Source organism: Ptychodera flava, chromosome 13 (genome assembly GCF_041260155.1).
Source record: "Ptychodera flava strain L36383 chromosome 13, AS_Pfla_20210202, whole genome shotgun sequence".
In the NCBI taxonomy this organism is placed as follows: Eukaryota; Metazoa; Hemichordata; class Enteropneusta; family Ptychoderidae; genus Ptychodera; species Ptychodera flava.
In genome coordinates this window covers 25095321-25115965 of record NC_091940.1, presented here as the reverse complement: position 1 = coordinate 25115965, position 20645 = coordinate 25095321, and the positions used below count along the sequence as shown (strand labels likewise).

At 39.2% G+C, this 20645-nt stretch overlaps 1 protein-coding gene across 1 annotated transcript in view; it reads left to right on the top strand.

Annotated features, from left to right (window-relative positions):
• The window catches only part of LOC139147942 (mdm2-binding protein-like), a 139334-nt gene that overhangs the window by 73630 nt on the left and 45059 nt on the right, over positions 1 to 20645 (top strand). The window contains exon 13 of the mRNA XM_070719176.1: positions 19877 to 20081. Within this exon, the coding sequence (XP_070575277.1) occupies positions 19877 to 20081 (205 nt within the window). The remainder of the gene's footprint in view (positions 1 to 19876; positions 20082 to 20645) is intronic.

The window sequence follows — 20645 nt, the reverse complement described above, 5'->3', positions numbered from 1 at the left end:
AGCCCTGCGTACGATGCTGTGTGTTCCGCTACAGCTAATCGCCCCGCTCACGGGCGATTAGCTGTAGCGGAACACACAGCATCGTTCGCAGGGCTACATCGGGGTCCAGAATCAAGCAATTTCCAGTGTTAAAATAAAGACAATTGGATACAAGGTTGATGTGTTGATAGTTTATTCTTGTGCATGCAACCGACATTGGAGATTATAGCATTATAGAAAGCTTTGTTTTCGTAAAAAATGTGTGGCTAATAAAATTTGTCTGTGGCTAATAAAATTTGAAACTATTCGCCACAGTGGCTAACAGCTTTCCAAACCCAGCGCTAACACAGCAACGGCCGAAAGCCCGCATTTCACCACACTCTCCCCTCTTTTATTTTCTGCAGGAATGGTTATTCTAGGGATCTAAAAGACTGAGAGGTTAATTTTACAAGGCTGCCAGTTAGCAATGTTACTGGCTAGACCTTGACATTTAAAATGGCTGCCAGCTAGCAATGTTACTGGCAAGGTGGAAGTGAGAATCAGCTGCTTCTAAGAGATGGTTGTATGTTGACCATTTGAAACTGACGCCTGTCTCACTTGTTCAACAGGTTGGTTAGTTTGCTGGTCTGTTTCAACAGCTAATTCTACCTGATCTCCCCAGGTCATGCCTTCCCTATTGTCCATGTCAGTTACATCAATTTGCACGTCCCCATCTTGGGTTAGACTGTTACCCTCCATATTAATTTGTACGTCCCCCTCATGGGTTGGAATGTTAACCTCTACTGTGAGTGAGTCCCCCATCAGGGCTGGACTACACTCGCCTTCCTCCATTGGTTCTTGTTCTACCAATGTGTCCCCCATTTGGGCTGGACTACAAAGGTTGGCTGGAGCTTTATACTCACCCACTGATGATTCTTCTGTGGGGCCCTCCAGGACAGGCATTTCTCCAGTTGGGTGTTCTTCTCTGGCCTCCGCCCCTGTCACCTTGGCGTCTACCTGTCGAAATTCAGCCCGTTGTTCTTCTGTTAACCGGCCGAGAAGGATGACGAAGATCCTCCAGTGCATCAACACGGCCGGTGAATTGGGCGGATGTAGCTGGAATTTCGACGGTTTAACCCATCCATTGGCCTGGCACAGTTTCTCCATCATGAGGCAGTTGGCCTTGGACAGCACCGAGGTCTAAGGAATTTTCCTCAGACAGTGCTTCCTGACATACTTGAGTAGGTCGAGGATGGTCTTCTCTGGTCCAAGGATCCAGCCCACTATTTTGAGCAGGGCATTTGTTACCTCAACTGCCTTCATGATACGGGGGTTCTCCTGTAGGCTCAGATGGATGTGAGCCCCCAAGCAATGACGCTTCAGCTTTCTCGATTCTTTACCACACCCAGGAACTGGACATGCACAGGTACGCTTGGTTGGGTGTGGTTGCTGACAGGAGACCTTTGATGTTGGTAGTTGCCCCTGCTGATCCTGTCCAAACCAATTTACCACACGCCTCGTCTGCTTTCCTCCACGCTGGATAGTCACCTCCAAAGTACTTTCCTCATACTTCCTCTTTGTCTTCTTGGAGGGTTCCTCCATTACAGAGGATTTCCCTCTACCCTTCCTGGGATGCTCAAGACAGCTAGATTTTTTCCCTGGTCGAGTTGCTGACGCTGATGTTGTTGCAGCTGCAGGTCTGATGTTTTGACACTGCCTTTCTTGGGAAGTATGAGCCAGGGGTGCAGGTGGCTTCGCCCGTTCGTCATTCCTAGTTGGGGGTGGTCCCTCCTTCCACGTTGGGGCGAAGCTAGTCTTGTTGGTGAGCCTCCCCTGGGTATAGATATTCCTCTGGAGGGAGAGCCCTTCTTGGTGCCGTGATGTTCTGATTGCTCGATGACCTCCCCTGATGATCGATGTATGTGCTTGACAACTGTCAAGCCGGGTTGGGTCTTCAAGCGGACATCACGGCTAGACTCATGCGTGGAAGAACTTGGTGGATGAGCTCTATGCCTTTTCGGGATCCTGTTCTTCTTTGGATCCCGATGAAGAAGATGCCGATATAGCCACTCTTCAGGAAACACGACGTCTGCTTCCCTCCGAGTGTCTTCTACCCAGCGCCAGTGATTACGCTGGACAGCCAGTTGGTATTAGCATCCTCTCCTTCCGGTGATAAGGGACGTTGACCATACCGATTCCATACACTAACCTCTTGGGTGGCAGGAGGATCCCGTCCTGGTCGGCTTCCTCCACCTCAGCCCAAGATAGGTTACGTGTCTCACTCCCACGATGTCGCCGGGGGTGCTCTATTGTTTCTGTGAAAAGAGAAGTAATTCGGAGTGCATGTTAGTTACACCTTAACGTTTTGCCAATTTGAGTGCTTGCCGGGTGTTCTTACCTGCAGTTTGGACATGTAAAGATGGCATGTGTCATTATAGTGTCACCAGTATATATGACTCAGTCAACTTACCAAGTCTTTGTTTCACTGATTGGTGCTCCGCAGAAGGCTAGTCGTTATCGGACGTCTGCTCACTTCGGCGGTAGGAATCGTTCTGCTGTTTGAGGGAGGGGAAATGCGTAATGTACATGCAAGGCATTCCATGAATACAACGGCGGCGCAGCACCTGTGCAGGAGGGCGCCGCCAACGGCCGAAACCCCGCATATCACTACAGAAGGTTACCCAGCAATCTGGTGTTCATCAATATAAAATCTATGAAAAACTGGTGCGAACTTTGATTTTGACAAAAAGATTCAACTTAATTGTTGATAGGTAAAATTTGCTTGATAATATTTTGCTTCTATTTCTGATTTATCCTCATACATCAAATAATAATTACTAGTTAAATTAATGATAATAATGCACAGTGTGGTTCATGATTACTGCCATGATGATTACCAATCATGCCATTTCATATTGCCTGTAAAAACACTCAATTTTAAATGAAAATGTTGGTAAAAAAAATATCTATATGAGTAAGATTTTGCAATCAACAGTTATGAATGAACTTGCTGACAGTGATGGAGCACTGTTGACATTCTATGTAATTAGATAGATAAAAAATCATTCAGTGCCATAAATCATGTAAAGTATTGAAATACAATAGATCACAATAAATAATCACAATCATACCAATCCATAATCCAATGACAGTAGGTCAAAATTTGTAAGACAATAGTTGTAAACATAGACACAAAACAGCACAGAACAGACAGTAAATAGACGGTACACAAACAAAGTCATATTCATGAAAGAAAGATATATGGACCTCTGGCCAGAAGACCAAGAAGTGATGTCAGGTGTTTCGAAAATAGTAAGTGCATCCTGCCCCACATGTGGCACCCGCCATATATCAATCCATAAGTCAGATAGGTAGTGGTCACTAACTAAGGCCCAATGTCACCGATGCCATCAGTGATCATTTGTCGAAGAGAGATATTGTATTTATCTACCAGCTTGCGATACCTGCCAAAAAAGCGTTTGAATGTAGAGACAAGTCTTGCTCTGGTGTAACCTTGATTTAACAGTTTGTAAGAGAGATGGCCATGTCTCTCTACAAAATCACCATATGAACTGCATGCTCTAGCATATCGAATAAGCTGGGAAATGTATACCCCATAAGTTGGTGAGAGTGGAATATTACTTATGAGGTGTGGAAAATTGATTATACTAAAGTTTAAATCATCTCTCTTGTCATATAGCCTAGTAGAAAGGTGACCATTAGAGTCAAATTCAAGTAAAATGTCCAGATATGAAGCAGAAGAGTTCGTTTCTGTAGTTTGAAAGGTACACACGTCTCCTTGTAAAATACACATTGTATTACAACAGTACATGTTGACACCACCTCTGCAGAACATTGTTTTCAATTTAAAATAACAGGATCTTTAAAACAATACCATAAACACATTCAATGAACAAACTATTAACTGGCAGAATTTATACTAAACAAAATTTTTAATTGTCATACTGACAAAAGTGTGCAAGGATGACAAAGTCATTCTCTCAGTATTTATATCTGGTACAGAGATTTCTGGAACCATGGACGGCTTAGTATGGTGGAAATCTGAAACTTAAAAAAAATTAATAAGATTCCATAAGGTTGGTTCCTTGGAGCAGTAGATAATCAAATCAATCAACACAACATGACTAGTCAAACTCGATGAGGTACTGACATTAAGGTCTGAGCTCCACATATTTGTTCTACAGAGACACACAGCGAATGACTTACACCGTGATAAACATTGGTCCTAACAAGAAGAGAGGGATTAAAACAGTCTGTCAGCATATTTGAATCAATTAGTGAGATATATGTCTTTTCCATCTAAACTTAATAAACAATATTTCCATGTACAGTTACAGCATAAATCTGAAGTTACAAACTTTTATTTTGGACAAAATAAATAGCATGTAGGCATAGTAGATATGCTCATTCAAACACACCTTGTAGTACATACAATATACTGTATAGAGAAACACACTTCACCTCTCATACAATTTCTTTGGTTAACATATATACACTCACCAAATTTGGCAAAACAATCAGTAAATTTATCCTGGATACAACAATTATTTATAAATTCCTGGCGCTCAGGAGAAGCTGTAAAAAATTGTAACTCATATATTTGAGGGGTTTTATCATACTTCTATATAATAAAAAATTAATTTCACTTTGGCAAACAATATTAACAAATTAAAGTAGGGTGCACCTTGGGGACAGATATTTGGACTCTAAAATTTTTACAGTTCTTTTGAATCTACCTCCAGTGTGAATTCAATTTAAAGATCTTGGTGTCAGAAAAGAATTCACCTTTCAAATTTATTTTCGCCATAGAGTTAACATGGCCATGTCATACATATAGTAAATATCAGTAAATATTAGGTAATTTATTTCTCTAGTACCAAACTTTGTACAGTCACCTGTAATACTTATTCTTGATATGGTAAGAGAATTTTATGATGGTTTTATTAAGGACAAAATGTGCAAAAGTTTGTATTTTACTTTAGAAGCATATACTACAGTAAAGAAAAATCGATACAACAAGACAAAAGAAGCATATTGAAGTGACTAAAAAAGCACCAAACGTTTTTCAAGCATAGACTTTAAAAACGCTTAGATAAAATTATCAACATCTGCCATTCCAATTATGGGTTTGTGGCTGAATTTAAACTTGCTCACTTCATCGAAATTCAGGTTTACTGCCTGAAAAATTGTGTGCCCAACATTTAAAGTAGTTAAGATAATGCTTGGGCATAACTGGATTCTAACCACTTTTAAATACTACAGCAGACCTATGTGAATTTGATACAAAGCAATACAGAAAAATGTTTAATAGCATACTGGTTGCTTATTGTGTTTGCACTGTTTGTGATGATTACCATTTCATCTGACAATGAGGCATACTGACCTGATGGCAAATAATCATAAATTTCTAGATGAGTTGGATGATGGCTGGAATTACAATTTTCAGAAGGACATTGGTATGGTGGTAGTATTGTGATGGTTTAATCAGTGTGTTGTAAATTGCATCTTTCTTAACTGAGATGGAGTCATATAGTTGAAGTTTGCCTGTGATGAAATCTTCTAAGTTGAGTGTTATTGATGGATAAGTTGAGGGATAATGATGGTATCTAATCTTCAAAGTGGCCCATTTCAGCCTCCAACATCAATTTCTTGGTAACATTGGCTACATGCACCAGGGTATAAAACCCACAGAAAAAATTGTTCAGTTTGTCAATGGTTACCTTGCTTTGTGTATTTAGTTTACTGTAGTTTGGGATAATTTGTGGAAGAACTGATTTGTGGTATTCCTGAAGCATGGTTTTGAATTTGGTTTCTGTTGTTGCCATATCACTCATTGTGCTCTGGAACGTTCTTCAGAATCTCCTTTAATGTGGTGTTTTCTGTTGTTGCTGATGCCTGATCAAGGTCTTCCTGGATGGTAGTGAATGTTTGGCGAGTGTGCTCGCAGATTTTGTAGCCATATCTCGCAATTCTAAGACATGTGAAGAATCCTCACTGTCTTTGGCAGAGTAGGCTCCATATTTCTTTCCATATTTGGATGCTTCATCTGTTTGTAAAGTTGTGTGCATCTTTGTACTGAATTCTTATACAAAGAAAAAAATACATAAATCTTTTGCCATTAGTAACCAGGACAACAACAGGTGTTGTCAAGGGGCTGTTGATAGCAAGAAACTGGTGCTGAAACTAATGGAAGTGGTCTTCACTAAAGAAGAGTTTGCAGAGTCCAATTTGTCTAGAGACCTGTTGGATGTAAAGTCAGAAAGACAGTTGTGACTGTTGTCAAGCAAAAGCTTGACAAAGGCGCATCAAGGCTCACACTGGACAAGCAGATTATCAGTATAGAAATTAAGTTTGAATAAATGAACCAAATAATCATATTCCAGTCATGAGAAATTTCGCGAATGACAGTCTATTACTGCGCACAGTTTGGAAAATACAGGAAACAATTGAACACATTAAAACCCTCAAACAGCATCATAACTTGAACTTCGGTTGACCACTATGCCAAGGGGTTTCATTAAGTTTTGAAGTAGGGGGCTAGAATGGGAATTTAGGCGGCTTGCAGCTGCCATGACCACAAAGCGGTTGTTGTTGGGGGAGGGTCCGGAAACCCTGAAAAATGAGCTAATATTTACTTTTTACAGCTTACAGTCACTTGAATTTCTAGTATTTTCAGGATAATTGTCAGCAGTGTTCCAGGGCAATTTCCTGGGAGATTAGGCCTAAATATGATAATTCATAATTAAACATGATAAAATGTGGTAATGTTGACGATAATTTGAACAAAGAAAACAAGTCTTTAGAGCCTCTATGCTTTTAGGAGGTAAACTATAATGATTCACATTATTAATGATATAAATTTGATATGAAGATGATATTATACAGTGTTACATCTAGACAGGGGGATAGGGGATTCCCCCTCTGTTGAAATGTTGGCACCCCAAATTAATTTTTCAAGGATCACTCTCCCCCCCCCCCCCCCCCCCCCCCCCCCCCCCCTTCCATGAAATGGTGCCAGTCACACCTTCGAGGTACAAGTAGAACACATAAACTGGTGAAATGCCCCCGAAATTTTCTGGAAAAGGGGGAAAATCCCCCTTGTTGATGCTATCCTGGATGAAACACTCATAATGTTATGCTTAAAATTAAGAACCCTGATGTTTGGTATGGAAATCTGTAGATGAAGAACTTTGATACCACTGGAGAGGTAAGAAGGATAATTTATATAACGAATAATGATAAAAAATGACAATCATTACCATATTTCGCAAATAGAATCAAAGATCCTCAAGGTTGTTTGACTATATGGGTATGCAAAGTAAGAACCTTGATATAGGATATGAAATTTGTACGTTCAGAAGCGCACATTTGGATTTAACCTGACGATCGCTTTTGAAGTGAATTTAGAGGTCTGATCGTATTGTAACCACTCTGGGCGACGTTCTTATTGGCGTCGATAGACCGAAGAGCAGTACATATCATACGTCCAGCTGGTTAAACTCCTTCACAATTACGCCTACCGCAGTGCAACGCACATCGGCTTACTAAAATTCCAACTGTAATCGGAAAGTTTTTCGTGAGAAAAAAATCAGGTCATTGCCTTCGAAAACAGTTTACATCCACGTAATTATCCTTCTCTTGTTTCTTGGTCCACTTCAAAACCGAGGATCGTACAGCAAAGCTTGACCTTGCGATCGCTTCCGTCTTCATTTGTTCATCGACCATTTTGAGTTGAGCTAACGACGGCCGACAGGTGTAGTATGTGCATGTTTTCATTAGCGTATATAAAGGTCACCAAATAGGAATAAGCAATTCAGGTAGTCAATAGAATTGTCAATTGCAATTCCGATTTTTATTGAGGCAGTATACGCAAGACCGTGCTGCATCGTAGGACAAGGTGATCGTAGTAGTCGCTCGTCTTCTAAATTTTGTTTCACATAAAAGCCGTTGAAAAGTTTGATTACACAGCTTGTGAAACTTGTCCGTATCATTTCAGAAGGTAAAAAATATTTTAGCTATGAAAGAGTTCAATTTTCCAAATAAGTAGCCGGCGAAATCGTGAGAGTAACCAGTCAATTTCGCCGGCTGCCGGCTCTTAATGAAACCCCTGCTATGCCCCAAAAATGAAAGACATGAGTTGCAAAGTGAAATCAGTATAAAGAATTTATTACTGATACTCTGCAAGTTTGCAGCCGACAGTTCAAGTTGGAAATAGGTACATTGGTGTTTTGTATCATCATCCAAAATCAGCATGAAACATACAGTAGCAGCTACCCGTAACACGAAAGCGGAGCGTTTTGACTATTTGCAACAATCATAAATTATAGTCGCAGTGAGTGTAAAAGTATCAACGTTTTAGTTAGCGCAGTGAGTGGCGACAAAAGTTGCTACAATGACAGTTTCTATCAAAACGCTGTTCACAATACCCAGGCCCCTCACATGAGTTCAAACAAACATGTTTGCATATACTCCGACAAAATGTTGCACGTAAATTTGCTGCGTAAGGAATACCGCTCAGGGAAACCCGTCAGTGAAGATCTAGCTAGTATGTAACATCCTTGTGAACCACATCAGACAAAATTGTGGCGACAAATTTACTGGTACAGTGCAGAGAGGGTGATTCAGGATACCGCAAAAAATTCAAGTTTTCCAGGTACAGTGTAAAAAGGATCCAGGATCGCAATGTAGAAAATTGAACTTGCACTGCCATGAAGAGACAATTTAGTCAGAGGACATCGGGAACTTCTGCAAAGTGACATTGCTTTCCTGGAGAATCTAAAGACGGAAGACCTGTCAATCACGTACAAAGCCACGGAACAGCAGCTGCAGGAGTTTTCACCAACAGTCGCCTTGACTATGACAACATGTAGGGCAGTCAAATGGAATGACTGAATTTTCATTGGATAGTGGGTCATAAGTGTTTTCCCGCATGTGGTAAAAGGCAATAGTGACAATTTTTTTGTTTGCGGTAAACGACTTGATTGACAGCAAAGCAAGGAGTAAAATGTTACAATATACGTATCAATGGCTTGGCACTAACGTCAAAACAACCAAACGTTGATACTTTTACACTCACTGCGTACAAAAGAAACGACTATTGCAAACAGTTGAAATCTCCGCTTTTGTGTTACAGGTAGTAACTCAATGTTGCACATTGGCATTCAGGAATACTCGGCCAGCAATCTAATATGTGTTATTGTTGTTTGGAGACATGCTTTTTGACCAGGGGAGGGGACCAGAGACATGCGTGCATGAGAGCGATATGTTAATCACTAAATATGTGTTACAATAATAATAATAATAATTAAAATAATATTTTATTGCTTGCTTGTAAATATAGGATTTACATCACATTTGTGGCAATGAAAGTGTGATACAAAAATAAGTTAAAATTTTTCTCCAATAAAGATAAAGTAACACAGTATAATAATAGTACATTTGATAAATATAACTAGGTATTTCTTTGTTCAGTAGAGAAATAAGCTGATTTTCAGTTGTATCGTTTGGGAAATTGATTTTTCTTTTTTTGGACTTTGTATTTCCGACAGAATAATAAAAAGTGTGTTTCATCTTCAATACTGTTAGTGTTACACTGATTGCAGTATCTTTCAGTAATTGGGGCTTTAGGAACAGTGTGTCTCCCTTTTTTCAATTGATAGATCATGATTGCCAATGCAAAGTTTGGTGAGTAATTTTCTTTTGATGGAGCTTGATCAAGGAGAAAGTCCATTCCATTTTCTTTTAATGAAAGCACTTGAACAGTTAAACCAGGATTTATTGTTGATGTTGTTTACCATTTGCTCCAGAAAAGCTTCAGCAAGATTACAATGTGGAAGTTGTACAATATGAAGCCAGTATTTAACAATATTAAGTTTGATCTCAAGTAGAAGTGGGAATTGTCCTAGTTTACCCCTCACAGCAGCATTACAAGCTTGTCTATTACACTGTAAAATGTTCATACAAAATTTGAGGTGAATTTTTTCAATTGCTGATTTATTCCACTTCTTGTAATCCATGAAATCTTGTCCCCAAATCTCTGAGCCATACAGCAAAACAGGTTTAATAATGAAAACATTGAATAAATGTAGGGAAAATTTTATCTTTCTGTTGTGCAATGAAACCCTTTTTAAACTATACAAAGATTTTGCTGCTTTATCAGCAAAGTTTGTAATTGTATCACTGAAACTACCATTTGATTTAATTGTCAGTCCTAAGTATGTATAGCTCTTAACAGATTTGATGCATGTACTACCATAGTTAAATAAGCGTTTATCTATCAAAGGAGATTTACTAAAATTAATTGCTTGGGTTTTTTGTAAATTAACATCAAGTTTCCAATTAGAGCAAAATATAGTTGGGTTTACACTTGTATTTTTTTAAACCTGAAGGAATCTGATTAGTCGCTCTGTAAATATTCCTTATCAGCGATTTAAGCGATCTCACGTTTACACGTCATACACAAGGTATAAATTTACTTCGTGTCAAGCGAAAGAAATTACGCCACCAACAATACAGTAGTCTTCATAACAACGTATAGCCCGTACATCAAAATGACAAAAATCAAGCAAGCCCTGACAGAAAACTAGAGTGAATTTGAAAAAGACAAAACACTAAAAAATCTGTTCCAAAACCAACCAATAATCGCATATAGAAGGAACAGAAATATAGGCTACACACTTATAAGCGCCAGACTTCACAAAAACTACAATAGCTCAAACTCAGGTTCACACGAACCTACACAAACACAACAAGATCAAACAGTAGACATTCTAGCTTCCCTACCAAACGTAAGTGGAACAACATATTACCAAATAAAACAATCAACCATCCAACAAGTCTCACCAATTAAAAATGAATTTTAAGCGACTGATGAAGAAAACACTGTTTTCGAAATGTAACGCCAAAGGATCGCAGTGTCACATTAGTCTCTCCGCTCCAATGCGGATTAACACAAGACACGTAAATTACGGGTACGTCTGGCTATGGCTAATCAACATTTTACGTAAAACAGCCAAACATGATATACACTTATATTATACACAATATCATACACAAAATGCAAACAAACCAAATATGAACGATGTGTGGAGTTGCTTTCCCTTTTAATACTACCAGTTGCTTTCCCTTTACTACCTACAACTCATCGTAAAATGGCATCGTTTTTCTAGCTCTGCCACTACGACGGTTGTTGTCGGACACGGACTTTAACTGAGCTCGCAACCGTTTGATTTTGTTGTGGAATTGTTCTGCTGTCCTCTCGAGTCCCTTCTCCCTGGCCTTGGCAGCAATGACTTCATACACTTGCCAATCCCTCGACGTGCCATCCATCATACGGATGACGTTTTCGTCTCTCCAGATTGACATTTGTAGCCTGATCTCTTCCTGTGACCAATTGTTGCCACGATCGGGAGAGCTTCTTACTTGAACATCGTCCATTGTGGACGCAAGCCCGAAAACCAAATATGAAGGATGTGTGGAGTTGCCCGAAAACAGGATATAGTTCGGCGTTTAGTTCGGTGTTCTGGTCACACGTGTAAATAGGCCATTGTTTAGTATGGAGCACTGAACCTGGACCAGCCCTCCGACACCGAATTAATTTAGTTCTTTGTTTGTTCAGTGTTTTCTGTTCACACGTCCAACTTACACAGGTTTAAATTTATTCTGGTGTCAACTCCGGACTTAACTCACACGTGTAAGCCCCCCTTATGTATAGCGTATTTAACTCCGTCTGCAAACCTTCTTTTGAAGTAGAGATTAAGACTAGGTCATCAGCGTAAAATAATGAGTTAATTGGAGTATTATTCAACACTGCTGGTTCAGTATTTACTTTGTCTAGATTTGTTTTCAAGTCATTGACATGTGAATTGAACAGAGTAGGACTTAGAAACAGCCCTGTTTTACTCCTTTCTCAACTTTCAGGCTGGGCGAGACAAAATTATTTGTTTTGATGTGTAATTTTGTGTTAGTGTACATGTGTTTTATAAGTCTGTATAATTTGCCATTAGTGTTATTTTTGAGAAGTTTATGAAAAAGACCAACTCTCCACACCGAGCCGAAAGCCTTAGCAAAGTCAACAAAACAAACAAATATTCTGCTTATTGTTAATATATTTGTGTATTATTGTCTTCAGGGTAAATATGTGATCTATTGTGCCATTGTTTTTTAAGAAATCCAGCTTGATTATTATGTATAATATGATTGTCATCTAAAAAACTATTAGCCTTTCATTTAGAATGTAAGAGAGAACTTTTCCTACACAGCTTCCGACAGAAATGCCCCTATAATTATATTTATCTCCCTTTTTAAATAAGTGTGTCATAATGCTTGTATTCCAGATGTCTGGAAAGTTGGATGTATCTAAAACTGCATTAAATAATTAAGCTAAGGGTTTACATAGAAAGGAGGAACCATGTTTTAACAACTCTATACAAAACCCATCAATCCCTGCTGCTTTTTTACTTTTTAAATTTCTAATTGCTGATAACACTTCTTTAGTTGTTATTGACTTATCCAGCTGCTGATTAGCCTGATTCTTGGTTTCTTCTTATCTTAAACTATCAATAATTTGCTGTTGAAAATCACTATACCTGTCATTTTCAATTGAGCAAGAACTTTTGTAAAATTCCATCCATGCTGATGCTGAGATACAATCTCCAGGATTATTATCTTTATCATTATTTTTTATGGACTTGATCAATTTCCACATATCATGTTAATTGTTAGCATGTAGACTGTTTAGTTTGTCTAAGTTGTTTTGCCAGAATTGCAATTTCTTATTTTTAACAAGTTTTTTAAACTCTTTTCTTTGTGTAATAGATAATTTTTAACTGACTGTCATATGGAGCTTTATTAAATAGTTTAGCTGTTGCTATTAGGTCCCTTTTTGCTGCATCACAGCTTTTGTCAAACCATTTTGATTTCTTTCTCTTTAAATTTTTCTTTCTCTTCTTTTGTCTATTGAAAATTCTACTGCAGGCGTTATCTAAGATGTCATTAAAATGCTTAGTGGCTGAATTAATGTCAGATTTGTTATTACCAATATCAGTATTCAAAAATTCTGCTAAATCTTTTTGTAGCTCATCAAATTCTAATCTATCCGTGTAATTGAAAACAGATAACTTATCCCATTTCCATTTTGGGGGCATTTGCAATAAATTCACAGTATCTTTAATACTGCTTGGATTAAAATTTGGTAGTTTGAATAAGACCACCTTCTTGAGTGGGGGTACATGTAATGTACGGCCCAAGTGGAGGACAGACTGGATGGGGAGACCATTCAGCCTCAGGGACACCATTATTGGCAGCAGACATTTGTTCATCCTGTAACTTTTCAGGTTGTTTTCCTGATGTGGTGTCTTCTGTAACATGAGCAGCTGCTGCTTCTTCAGCCTCAGAGACACCATTGTTGGCAGCAGACACTTTTTCACCCTGTACATTTACAAGTTCTATTTCTGATGTGGTAACATTATCTTCTGCACAAGTAACAGTACAACTGAAGCACATTCGATTGACGCTGGCTATGGCAGTTTGCGTGATACTTTCTACCACATTATAAACAAGAATTCGTAGGGCTAACCTTGCCACATCTGTGACATCTGGTTTTTGTGGTATTTCTAATGCATAAACACCACATGAAGATCCATCTTGCTGGGTGTCATGTGGTATCTTGAGTGCCTTCCATGGCCTATTTAGCCCAAGGTAGCCAAGAAACTCACTCAAATTATTCATTTCGTGGACAAACTGTCTTTTTTTCCTTAATGGATGGATCCATCAAAGTAAATGTCGAATTCACCATATCAAAAAATAATGTCAACCGGTCCTGCCAAAAAAACTACTCATCTTCAATTTCCTTCTGGCAGTTTGAAAAGAGACAGTTTTAACGGTAGATGGTTTAACATGAAATTGCTCATACAATTTGTCTGAAATGAGCGTGACCTCCGAAGCCGTGTCAATTATAGCCTGAATTAATGTCCATGATTTATCAATGGCAAACTGTACATTTTTCCAGACTGCAATTGACATATTGTCAACTCTTCAACTTCTTGAGAGTTGTCAATTTCTTGCTCTGGCGTCATGTCTGAGTTACCAGCTAGCTCCTACTACCCCTATAACACAACACTCCTTCTAATTCTGAATAAGAGGTACTGAAGAGCTCTGAAAGGTAGACGGATGGGCACTAAATATAGACTTCTGATTACCTTTTTCTTTGTTTTCAACATCCTTTGTTCCTAAAATACAAGACGCTTCCTTTTCATCAGGATAAAGTATAGAAGTCTGAAGAATCAAAGGGTTTATAACCGTACCGGAAGATTGTTGATCTTCCATTGCTGGGGTCAACAACTATTCTAGGGAGTTGACCCCTGCCTGTTTAATGTACTGGCAAAGGTTACAGCTCTATCTGGTGATATTTGCCTGGACAAGCCTTCCCTGTAAAGAGAGGACAGCGTACAGTCCTTCTGAATATGTCCAGTCTTACCACAATGGTAACAAGAGTTGGAGTTTGAAGATGCTGGAACGTGATTGTAGGGCAGGCCGATCTCTGATCAATTAAAAATGTTCTAAACTAATGGCCATTCTATTGATACGTTAACCAAGGTCAGCGACATACTTTCCAATATTTTCCATTTTGGAACTAAAGTCAAACAAATATTGTTCTCTCTGTGCCACATGTTGTTCAAGTTCCTCTGTCTTGACATCTCTTCTTGATGTTGAAGGGGGAAAAATGTGTCCTCTCAGCGGTGGTGGTGAATGGTTAGATCTCTGCCCAACTTCTGCATTGATTGTTGATGCTTGTACCGATGGCTCTTCCTCCTCCATATCGGTGTTGACGAAGCGAACTTTCGGGCGAAGAGCAGTATCCTTTTGACGAGATAACGCTCTAGCCTTGTTATTATACTGGCGAAACTTTACCCTGTTAATTACTTCTTGCATGGAAGATGGGTTGGTCTTGGCAGCAAAACTACCAGCTTCTTCATTGATACAACCCTGCCAGAATCTAAACACCGCTTACTTAATCATGAAAGAATTGGACACCTTTGTAAAGATATTTGTCACAAAAGACAGAATTCGATCTGCCCACTGCTCCAAACTCTCATCAAGCTTTTGGTTCTGATTAGGGGAACTAAGTTGGGCATTTTCCGGTAGTTCTTTGATACCAAAACGATTGTCCATCATTGACAACAAATCCAAATTGTTGATGTTTTGCTCCAGTTCCTTGATTGTATAATAATAATCTCCAACTTCGCCATCCAAACACCAACAGAGCTGATCTTGCTTTTCACTTTGAATCCAACCTTGGGAATTGGCATATTGGGTGTATCTCATTAGAAAAGCTTTCCAATTTCCTACTCCCTTGTATAACATGTTCTTCGGTTGGAAATGTTGAATTGTTTACACAGTCTCCTGGCATGATCTTAGATGGAATGAGTCTCTCAGCTGAATGGTAGTCCCTTGGTGCCGTATACCGGTATGTCTACAGGCAGAAGGATATGCTTTACGTGAGAAATATGGAGAATTACCTGCAGGCTTATCAGGGATTTGTTCAGCATTCACAGGCTATGACATAAATGTTGGAGTTGACGAGTCCATCTGTGTAAATGAACTTGTCTGTGCATAAACTGTAGCTGGCTGTCCACACACACTAGTCATTGGCTGCTGCATAGGCTGTAGCAGAACAGGATACATACCCTGAAAAGGTTGTGCAGGGATGTACGGATGAAATGGTTGTTGGCTAGGCATTGGTGGTGCCATTGGTTGAGGTACTTGTGACATAGCCTGCCACGCAGTGCTCATCTGCTATGGGTGACTTACCTGTTGACCAGAATGTAACATAGATTGTAGGGCTCCATCTGAATACCCACCCATCGATGTCAATTGCTGGGGAACAGATGTAGTTAAAAGTTGACTAGTTTGCTTTACTGACAGTGAAGTCTGAACCCGTGATGGAAATAAACCAGTTGACGTAAACAGTGAAAACACTGTGGCTGATGTAGTATAAATTGTCAATGTTGCAGTCACCTATACTGACGTTGTATGCACCACAGCTCTAGTTGTTGAGATTTTGTCAAAGATGGCATACCCATAGTTACTGCAACATTCGCCACCGGAGGCAGAACCATTTGCATGTGTCCATCCAAAGGTGGTTGCTGCGTAACAGGTCTAATACTAGCCCCTGATTGTTTTGGGCGAGTTGCCTCATGTTCAGTTATAACATGAGAAACCTGATCTATCTGTTGCTTCATTCCGTCTTTAGGTTCAGTGACTGGCAAACTTTCAACTTTCACATCAGGTACAACTTCATCATGGAGGCCCGCTTTGGTGTCAAGTGATGTTTCAATTATCCTTTGTTTACTTTCAAGGGTAATTTCTCCCAATGGAGTAATAATTACTTCACTAGAAGACAAGGATGAAACTCCAGTGGGAAAAGCAGTAAAGTCTACTCTATTTATGAAATCTTGGGAAATTTGCAAGCGAAGAATTTGCCCAATATCTTCAAGAACTAGATTCGCCAAAGCTTCCCTTAAAATCTTAATAGAGACTGCAGATTTTCTCCCAATGACTTCAATGCTCATTGGTTCATCAATACCGCAACTATTGATGTACACTTTCTCCATTTTTTGAAAAACTAATTTGAACAAGTCAATTATTCTTTAACTTTAGAAAACTAGTGTTACACAATTTAAAAAAGTCCTAGAAAATACTTCTGAGAACTTGAATGAATTAGTGATATTGAAATAAATTGTATAATTTAAACAAGTCTTAGAAATTATTTCTGAAAACCTGAATAAACTATATGTGTAATATAAACAAGTCCTAGAAACCAACACTTGAATAAACTAATGAACAGGGGATTATTTTTTATCAACGGGCTAACTAAATACTCTCAGGTGTATTTATTTCCTAAAACGGGAAAATATTCTGCCCAAGATAGAGACAAATTTTCATAAATTCTTGTCTCGTCCAAAAATTCAGGCTTATAAATATACACAAGCAGTTCAAGACAAGAAATTACCATATACAAAAAACTATTAGCCCACAAACAGTGGAATTGATGCCCATGAGGTATGGAGAATCTCACTCCAAAGAATGAATAAATTACCGCACAGGTGGTACAGAAAATTCCAAAGTGTGACAAAAACTACAAAGTCTCTGAGGTGTTTACTCACACAAACCACACTCGAAAACAGTGAGCCTTGTACTTACCTTTCCCCTCTATTTTATTTCAAAAATAAAACCTGGTGCGAAGGATCGCAGCACCAGTATTGTATTTCCTGGTACAATTTAGACTCAACTGTAACTCACACATGGCACATACACAATATATATGAAGCTTGAATATACCAATTATTGTCGTAGTTGGCTCAAGCAGTTGTCCAGCTTGACACGTCGCTCCGCAGGCTATGCAGGTCGTAGAGCAGAGCAGTAATTGTTGGACCCACAGGAAGTTGTGTCAGATATCTCCAGTCGCTTAAAAACAGGAGGCAGAAGACATCTCTATCAATCAGGATCCTGGCTTCATATTGTGCGCAACCGCCAACTGTTGTAATGTCTTTTTTATCCTCGTAGCCAGGTCAGGTGACAAATACCAACCAATCCGCAAATGACATCTTGGACAGCTTCCATAGTTGAGGTCTCCGGCACAGATAGTTGCCCAAATACTACACCAGTGAAATTTTATGTTCATGTTTTGATACCGATAAAGTTTGAAAGCAGAACTTGAAACACTGTATCAATGATGGCAATGTGGACAAATTACAGCTTTAACATTTTGTAGGTACGCTGTAGTGTTGATTTAAATCGTAGTGAAACGCATTCAATTGATCCTGCATATTTTCATGAATTTAAACCCCAATCAGTGTCCAAGGGAATGTCAAATTCCGAGTTGAGGAAAGGTGCGAGTGACAAATCGACAGAAGATGGAGAGCAGCTGAGTAAATCACAGGCTGACAAACATCATGATGTCAATGATAGTAAGGCTGCTGCATGCAACATAGACAATGCAACTGAACTGGTAACAATCGTAATGATATCGGGCAGAGCTTCCTAGGCAGGCAAAATCAACATCATTGTCGATGCTTGCCTTTCCCCACGTCCATGACTGGCGTGTACCATCTATCTCATCTGGGGCAGATTCGGGGTCACTTGGTACATTGTTCGGTTGTGTGCAGCTGGAAACATGCTTGCTTTTTGTCACGCGTGGCCAACGTCCTATCAATTCCCTCTGCTTATCAGAAATCTGCTTGCAGGTTTTACCCGGCAGCTGACGGCTGATAAGGGCGTTTATGTACCGCTCGCCTCGGTACTTCTTGTCGAGCTCACGGAGCTTGGCGAGCTCTGGCTCAGACCAGACTCACGCTTTCGGTTGTTGTTCTACTACTTTTGCCTTGGGCTGTTGTCGTCGCTCATTGCACAGCTCCGGGTGGCATGTGCCGTATGTGTTGCCCTAAGCCGATCTTGGATTTGAATGCGGCACTGCACTTGGTACACTTACGAGGTAGCGGGTTGATCATTACTCCACGAATGCTGGAATATTCTTTGTGGCTGGCCGAGCATTCAGAAATTATGCCGACTTTGGGGTCTGTGGGTAGGTGTCGACTCAACCCTCGGTGGTCTTGAAACATCGCCTGGCAGGTGCAACATTCAAGAGCCTCCGTGTTCGGGTAAGAAATCCTCTGCACTCCCATACGGTGTTCCTTACCGACAGCTGTCTCCCCCTTACAGAGTACGACAGTGCCACCCGTTTCCGCGCCAGCGGTGGCACTGTCCGCCGACGTGGTCGTTGTCCGGTTCTGTATCGAAGCCATTAAATCAGTCTGTCTTATCTCTATTTTGCTTGTAACTAGTCAATTAGGCCACCACTAGGGAGTGGAGTCCAAGGACGACGTCAGGCAGTTAACCATAACGCCACCCTTTAACTAGGCTTTAGTACAGTGGTCCTTTGATTTTTATTATCGCAGGGACTGATGAGCAACTCTCATAACGGGCAGGTACCTACTTAAGAGAGTCATTAAGAATTTCCATAGATATTAATCTATAGAAATTCTGTTGAAATTTTATAGAAATAAGAGGCAAAAACTCTATTAAATTCTATAAGGGTTCTATAGAATTTCTACGAAAATTCTATAACACTTTTATTGAATTGTCTGACATATTTCAACAGAATTTCTGTAGAAAATTTTCATCAGGGGATGATATGTCTATAAATACTACAGCAAATTTGATAGAACTTGGTACAGATCTTTAGCACCCAGTCCTATAATAGTATACAAAGACACTTAGCAGTATCATGTGAATTAATTCTTAATTTGCATATTTAATGAACTTTCCTCATTAATGGGCTCTGTCCAGAAATACTGCATCAAATTTGATTGAATGTGGTACAGATGTTGGACCTCTCAGTACGCTAATACTGTGTGAAGACATTAAGAAGTTTCATGTCAGTTAATTGCTAATTTGTATATTTGTTGAACTGTCACAATTAGTATGATTTGTCTAGAAATACTGGCTCACATTTGGTCAAATTTGATGAAATGTTTTACAGATGTTGGTCTACCAGTAGTGTAATGGTCTGCAAAGATATGTAACATTACCATGTCAATTAACTGCCAATTTGCATATTAAATGAAGTTTCGTAAGTAAGGCTGATATGTCAAGAATTAGTTCATCACATTTCATGAAACTTGGTACAAATGCTGAGCTTACGTTGCTATAACCATTTCAGGCCTAAACCCCTATATATAGGGGTAGCTCTGGCAAGTTACCAGAAAGTCAGGCCTGAAAGGGTAAAATAGTGGACTTGTAATCAAAGTACCCATTAACAAGTGGGGACTATGTCATCAACAGACAAATGACTTCTCAAATTTCTTTTGAAAGGAATGTCTGCTCTTTTTCATTGCAGCTGTCAGGCTTGATGTCAGAGAGTTTCTCAAGTTTTTCAAGAGTTCTGGAGAGCCAGTAGATGATGACCTTTCACCTGTTGGTGTTTCCAATAGCAACAGCAGTAAAAGCATAGGAGCAAAACCATCTGTGTCATCCATAACTGAAGATGAATTGAAAAATACTGACTTCAAAGAAGCCAAGAGGTTAAACTACCATGGTATAAAGTATGTATGCAAAGCAATGTGATGATTGCATGGCAAACATATGAGTAAAATGTCTACATTTAAGCATGGTGAAATATTTATGAAAATGCTTGTTAATATTTAATTTATGAATAGAATGTGAGTGAAATCCTTATATGTTGCTTTTCCTAATTCTTAGACAAAGAGAAATAACACCAATTGTCAAGATCTCTTAAACAAAATCCAAGAACTGCTTTTGAAATTAGTTCTGTCAGAAATCAGTTGTAAATATTAGCAGCATATCTGCAGATATATTCTCATTTTTAATTTGTGAAAATTTAAGTTGGAGCGGCATGTTGCCAACAGTGGTTTTTTAAAGCAATATTTCTCATCAAAGATGACAAGGAAACCCCCTCATACTATATATTTTCAAAAAGCAGAGACTCCAAAGTTTAGTATGGTAGCAGTAGTTTACTCAAAGGATGAAGTGGGTGTATATTTGGGGTAGAAAACCTCAATTTTGGTATTAATGATAAAAATTAATTTAAGTCAAAAACTTTCACTTGAAAGAGGAGTATGTGTAGAAAAAAACTACTTTATTTGGCA